This window comes from Saccostrea cucullata, unplaced genomic scaffold (genome assembly GCF_032062105.1).
Source record: "Saccostrea cucullata isolate Sc308-1 unplaced genomic scaffold, CSIRO_AGI_Scuc_v1 ctg2327, whole genome shotgun sequence".
NCBI lineage: Eukaryota > Metazoa > Mollusca > Bivalvia > Ostreida > Ostreidae > Saccostrea > Saccostrea cuccullata.
This window is the reverse complement of record NW_026940706.1, coordinates 50,242-57,533: the sequence shown is the minus strand read 5'-3', so window position 1 is coordinate 57,533 and position 7,292 is coordinate 50,242. Positions and strand designations below refer to the sequence as shown.

At 32.8% G+C, this 7,292-nt stretch overlaps 1 protein-coding gene across 1 annotated transcript; it reads left to right on the top strand.

The window, feature by feature from the left end:
* Nucleotides 1–2,713: 2,713 nt before the first annotated feature.
* Nucleotides 2,714–6,380, top strand: LOC134256027 (sal-like protein 1). The gene is made up of 2 exons (XM_062738620.1): nucleotides 2,714–2,816; nucleotides 3,631–6,380. The coding sequence occupies exon 2, from the start codon at nucleotides 3,647–3,649 to the stop codon at nucleotides 5,339–5,341; it is 1,695 nt and encodes a 564-aa protein (XP_062594604.1). The 5' UTR covers nucleotides 2,714–2,816; nucleotides 3,631–3,646; the 3' UTR covers nucleotides 5,342–6,380.
* The last annotated feature ends 912 nt before the right edge of the window (nucleotides 6,381–7,292 follow it).

The window sequence follows — 7,292 nt, the reverse complement described above, 5'->3', positions numbered from 1 at the left end:
TTTCTGATATCAAAAATTCTATTTCTTGATATCAAAAATCTTTTTCTGATATCACAAAATCGATTTTTTGATATCAGAAAATAAATAATATTTTTGGATATCAAGAATTCGAAGTTTTGATATCAGAAAATGATTTTCTGACATCAAAAATTCTATTTTTTGAAATCAAAAAATATTTTTTGATATGAAGAATTCGAATTATGGATATCAATAATTTTTTTTTTGATATCAGAAAATACCTCAAAAATATTGAAACGGCGCCTCATAAATTTCTGATATCAAAAAATCTATTTTTTAATATCAATAATTATTTTTTGATATCAAAAAATATTGTTTTATATCAAGAATTCGAGTAATTGATATCAATAATTTCTTTTTTGATATCAAAAAATACCTCAAAAATATTAAAACTGCGCCTCATATTTTGTGGTATCAAGAATTCGAATTTCTCAGATCAGAAAATGATTTTCTGATATCAAAAAATCTAATTTTTGATATCAAGAATTCGAATTATTGATTTCAAGAATTTTTTTTTTTTTTTGATATCAGAAAATACCTCAAAAATATTAAAACGGCATCCATATACACTTGTCTTCTAACGTTATAATTTTCCTCACATGTGCTTTTATAATGAATTCGAAATATTCATTGAAATTATGATCACAAGTCTAGTTGTACATTCAACTTTTTTTTTCAAATCGCAAACCGGTTCCATTGAAACATACAAAGTACATGTATGAATATTGTTCCCCAACCAATTCTTTTGAAGTAATAATTAATTATTATAAGACACCCTGTTCATCTGGTGAAACTAAATTTATTTATTTATTTTATGGTACGATGTAATCGATTGAACAATTTGTTGACTTTTTTTTGGCCATTGAAACAAAAAAGGAACATTATTTTAATAGATGTTTCTCCGATTGTGACATGACCCGGCGAGTTTTCCTTTGAAGTCAAGCGTACTGTAACTGCGATACAGAACACTTTTTGTGGGCGTTTCTTATGCAAATGAGCAGAAACTGTACTGTATCTGCAAAATATCAACGATACAGTACGGTTTATTTTTAGCCATGACGGAAAGCTGTATCCATATTCAGACACAAGAATCGTTCAATTTCCATGAAAGCACTGTAAGTATTTACTCAAAATTTGAGGTGAATTAAGAATAAAATTTTACAACGTAGTTATTAGTGTCGAATTCAAAAATTTTAGAAAGGAGGGAGTGGGACAGTTCACAAATGATTACTACGCCCCCCCCCCCCAATAAAAAATAAATGGAAACTCGTATATTATACACGGTGAGGGGGGTAGATTTATAGCCAACCAAGACACTATGTAGTGTTATCGTTTCTTGTTGATAAATTGATAAGCGTATGTATACAAGTTTAGCAAAAATCATATACGAAAGCGAAAAAGAAAACAAAAACTCACAGGAAGGTTGAGTGGGGGTACCAGTGAGTGCTGGGATCCCCTTTGGTTACTCTACATTTTATTAAAAACATGAAGGTAAAATACCCCCCCCCCCCTCGCTTTCATTTCATCTGTTTATTTCATTTTTTAAATAATACGACAGGTGTAGGACATTGTCGGACTTTTTTCTCAGAATACAGTTTCGCAGAAGTATTTTTGTTTCAAAAACATTCCCACATGATTCTTTTATATTTAAATGTTTTGGATTAAATCGTAGCTTAAATTTAAAAAACAAAGTCGGCAACAGCTGAATAGAGAAAAAAAACCTACGCAATCAAATTTAAATTTATTTTTTTGGAAAACAAATTATATAATGCATCCCCTAAATAATTATTTTGAAATGATAAATACCTGCATGTCCACCTCTCTCGGCATTTCACTTGCGAATGCTTAAAATGGGATACTAAATCAATTTTCTGCTAAAATCATCCGATTGGTTGAGAGATACGTACCCAAATATGAATGTAAATTGGTGAGGTCATTAGAAAGGTCATGTCACAAGTCATTTAGAATACTCGTTTCCTACTGTATCAGAGATACAGGGCGGGGCCCGGCTCGAGCTATCGCTCTCGCCTCAAGCCCCGCCCTGTATCTCTGATACAGTAGGAAACTCGTACTCTAAATATAACTTGTATTTTAAATTTTTAAAAACTACATGTAATTTAAGACGCATAATTAAATGTTATAAAAATTTATGTGTTGAAGTGTCTTTTCAAATTTCTGCAGTTTAATCTTACTTCCAAAATAACTTCCCCTTTCATGGAACTGAAAACTTTATGATTTCTGAAAAAAAATTATAATAATTTTGAAAACTTTCGATAAAGAGCTAGAGAATTTGTTCTCTGCTTTCTACATTAAAAATAATACTGAGCACCATGACTTTAATCGAGGGGACTTACTTATGTTACCATGGTTACTGTTTGCAAGAGATTTTCTGATTGTTGGAGTTTCTTTTTTCGCCTTTTGAAGAATGCGGAACCGATTACCTTGTAGAACCTATCAATATTTTTATATTTTAGAATATTTTTTCACACGTTATTTGTCAAAGTGTCGATAAATAATGAATAAAAAAACATTTTACTTTTTTGTCTGTTATTTCTTTTAATTTGTAACTAAAATTTAACATTTTAGTTTTATTTTTAAATAACTGGAATGATTGCCGTAAGATTTGATGAATGGTTTATAGTTTTTTATCTGTAAATAAATTAGAGTTATTGCCCTTTACTCCTTTGCATTTCAGCGGAAATAATTTCCCTAGGCGAAGGCTGTTTGCATGGCGAGGTTGACCCCTTTGTTTCAAAACTATGGATTTTCAACTTTGTCTGCCTTCTCAGATTATCTAGGTAAGTGACATTAATTTTGCTGCGTTGTTTTAAACCGACTGAAAGTGAATAATTAAAAATATACCATAAAACATCAAGGGATTTAATAATGTTCTGTGTATGTCCCTTCGCCGCCATTGGAATACTTATTGGGGAACGAGGGGCCTCTAAAGGAGCTAACTAAAATCCCTTAAAAAAATACAAGTTATAGTTAAACCTACTAATTGAAATAGAAAACAAAAGAGGCGTATTTGAGTCGGTATTCGGTGTAAATTTCGAAACACAGTTCCACGTGCGTTTTGGAGGGATTTTCTCAAAATTAGGTCGTGTTTACAAATTCATTGTATGTTAGATGGCGCTGCGATAAATGGGTCCTCTGGGTGAATGAAATCAGAAAAGCAAGATATAACGATCAGTCGATGTTGTAAAATACACTCACTACGATCGCGAGAGTCCAAGCCTAAATTGTTTGACGTATAAATTCTTTAATTTTAACGGAATGTAAACACAAATCCAGGAGATGAACAAGAAATTCGCTGTTTGAGGTACCTTAGGGGGTCTGAAAGAAAAATCAATACGAATAAAACCGAGTTTTATTATAAATTGAAGCTATAGAATGCCAAATCGGTTCAAAATTTTAAATTTTTAAATGTGAAATTTTATTCAGTTGCAGATTTTTTCTTTTTCATTTTTCTCCCACAACCAATAGAAAAATTATAACATCTTACTTTTAAAACTTCATCAAACAGAAAGTAGCAAGCATGAAAACAATCATAATGTTCATTCATATTATTTTTTAATTGAATTTTACTTATTTAATCCTTTTTTGTTGTAGATAATACATTTCCTTAATGTCCTCAAGGTATTTCACAATGGAAACCGAACCTGTCCTCTCTGTCCAAATCACCCCCAAAATAGAACCCCCCTCTCCCCCACCAGAATCAGAAGATAGCGGTTCACACTTCTCCAAGGCTCCATCCAGTGAAGAGATTGAAAATGCATTCCACTGCATTGTGTCTAAGACTGATGTTACTCCCAGTGATGCGGTAGAGGGAAGTTTAAAAGTTGTCACCCGATACATGTGTCGATATTGTGCTCGGCAGTTCGATTCAGCTGAAGATATGAAAAAGCACATTGTATCGCATACCAAGCCAGGGAGAGTCTCAAATCACTCTTGTTTCGTTTGTGGGAAGACGTACTCGACCCCTTCCAAACTTCAGAGGCATGTTCGAGTCCACAGCGGAGAACGCCCTTATCCCTGCCATGTTTGTGGACGACGGTTTACACGGTCAGACCATGTCAAACAACACTTAAAAACGCACTTGCCACAAAGGGAGAAAAATACCTGCCGCATTTGCAGCATGAAGTTTAACACCCGTCAGGCACTTTTTAGTCATCTTCAAGTAACTCACAGTATAAATCAGATCTTTACCTGTGACAAGTGTGGAGAAGCTTTTGACAATGCCGAAAAGCTCAAGTCTCACAAGATAAGCCACGAAACACTCGCCCAACCAACCGTGACAGAGTCAGCCGACATTGAAGGTGCAATGCTGATTCAACAAAATAATGCTAATAAGGTTGTGGACTGTGAGAACTTAATGGTTATTGGTTTGGCAAAATTTAGTGTGTCGGCAGCCATGATAAGTGATATGGACGAAGACATGGAGGATGAGTCCAATGACGGAAAAAGCAGCTCCTTGTCAAAGGCCAGTCGTAAACTGGATTACACAAATGGAAATGATGAGGAGTCTGCGGATAAGATTTTAAATGATGCAGACACCATTGATACTGATGGTACAATGTACATATCCCCAGAACTAATGGAAAAGTTCATCAAAAGTGAACCAATGGATGATTATGAAGATAGCACTGCACAAGGAAATTCCGATGGATTTCAGAATTCTGGGATTGCAGTGCACTCCTCCGATTCAAAGTTCGTCAAAGATATGTGGCAAAATGACTCAGAATCCGAAGAAGTGGAGAAGAAACCTACTGTTGATGAAAGTGAAACAGCTATACACTTCAGCACTGGCACAAAGAGCATAGGGAATGGAAGAAAAGTAACGGAAATTATGGTCTATCCCAAGACAGGGGCAAAAGTGACTAGTTATACTGAGCCAATAACTTCCCAGACTCTGGCAGAACCCAGCAAAATTAAGTTAGGCCCTGCTAGTTACAAGGCTGCTGTGAGAAAGAAGCTTCAGATGAACTACCCTTATCCAAGAAACACGTTCAAAAGTCTCGTGAAAACTCTAGGCATCAATAGCAATGCTGTTTCAGTGGACAAAACTAATACCACTGCGCCCAAACAGGCAGAATCTCCAGCAGCAACATCAACAACGGCTCCGACAGAGAAGAAGACATGGAAGTGTGAACATTGTAGTATTTATTTTGAGGACTATTCCATGAGCCTGCTACACAGTTCCTTGCATGACGCAGATGAAGAAGACCCATTTACCTGTAGAAAATGTCTTAAGAAGTTAGGAAATCGTCTAGAATTTACAGCTCATTTAGTCTGGCACTTGGAACCCATGATGGATGGTTGATGTTTTTTCCCCTTATATGGCTTGTTGTCTGTTTTTAATTTTTTTTGTGTGTGTTATACATGAACTAATATATGGTTTGTTGTATATAGAAAAATTTGAATTGAAAAGTGAAAATTTAGAGACTGAATTTTCTCTTCTTTAACAATAGATCTCTGTTGAGAAATGTATAAAGAACATTGTTCACCCTTTGTATAGTTTTTCTGTAGTCTGAAAGAATGAAAAACTGGTGGATAAGAGATTTTATGAATGCACTGGTTTCCACCTGAAGCATTTGAGGATATGTTGATTTTTATATACACCGTTTACACATATGTTCTTATGCCACTGTTAAATACTTTGTTGTTGTAATGTTGTCACAGTATACAGTATATTCACAGCTAGGGTTTTAATGAGTTTGATGTCAGTTATTAAATGAAATTTTGAATCAATTTAGAAAACACTGATCATATTTTTTCTCTTTGAATTTTGGACATCATTATTATCAAATCAATTTTTTCTGTATTTATATATGGCTACTTTATGGCATATTTTATATTGTGGGTCTTTTGAATTTGTTGGTTGGCTAAAGAAGTGAAGATATTTTTTTGGGGCAATTGTTAACATACATGTATTTTGCATTTTTGTTAGGGCAGTCATTTTTACATCTTTTAAGATATTTATATCTGTGTTCAATTGTATTATTAAAAGTCTTGGCAATGATACAAATTGAATTTTTACTACTAACAAATAAAACAGAAAATATTTCCAGAACTTGTGAATTTCTTCGTAAAATATATTTGACAGTATCCTGTATTAATACTTATAAGATTATTACTTAACAAATTGTTGTATAGAATTATTGTCTTATTAGTAGCTAGATCTTTTTCCCCCAAAAAATTTGGAGGTAAATAATGTTTACAGCTTTGATTTCTCTGATGAAATTTTTCACATATTCTCAACAAAGTCCACATTTGCTATGTTGTACTTTCAAAGTATATAAATTCTGATGAACTATTGATTAAAAAGTTTTGTTTGAAGGTGAAAATAACAAAAACAAATGTTAAGGTTATCCGATCCTCAGGTTCTGAAAATCTATGAAAATTGAACTACCTACTGAATATTTTTTAATTTATAATTGATCAAGAAATACATTTTAGGAATAAAAATCATAAATATCCAGGCTTTTAAAGAAAATTGCATGAATTTTACACTTATTTAGTACTTTAAAAGTTTTAATGCATTGTATAAGTGTTTCTTTTCAAAGAAAACACCGTAAATCAAATTTCAACAATAAAAATTGGTAACTAAGGCTGTTTGTGCAAGATTTATTGATTTTATGAGGTACAAATGTCAAATTTTTTAATACCATTTGTCAAAACTTTAAAGAACATTGAATCATACCTAGAGGCATAAAATGAAAATTGTTGCACAATTTCAAGATTTTACTTTTTGTTAAATTATAGATTAAAGAGTTATCTGCCATGTGTGCATGATTTGAATACTTGAACTGTACTGCCATATTGTTTTATATGTACACTATTTTACAGTGCCCTTTTAATCACATATTTTTTTATTGTTGATAAACTTACATTACAAAAATTATTCTAATTCATCCATTGTGAAGTCTATATTATGCACACTTTTGTGGTGACATGTAGGACACAACATTTAATGTCGCAGGACCGACGAAGAGTTGTCTCTCTTTGCAAGTAATAAAATGAGGCAATGGTGATGATTGATTGTTTTACATTTTTAAAGTGGTACAATAAAGACTTTAACAGGATTGATTTTCTTTATATTTTCTAGAAGAAGACCTAGGCATCAAAATAGTTTAAATATAAAAATAAGAAAAAAAATTATGGCTCACTTTGCCACTTGTTTGCATAAATACTGATGACATTCTGATTCAAACATTGAAGAATGTATATTTTCATAGCACTGAGGGGTGGGGATGAATGTTCTCTTTCCCCTC

Bases quoted from the DNA above. Each gene is read 5' to 3' on its own strand.
- LOC134256027 (XM_062738620.1), top strand. From the start codon at position 3,647: ATGTCCTCAAGGTATTTCACAATGGAAACCGAACCTGTCCTCTCTGTC.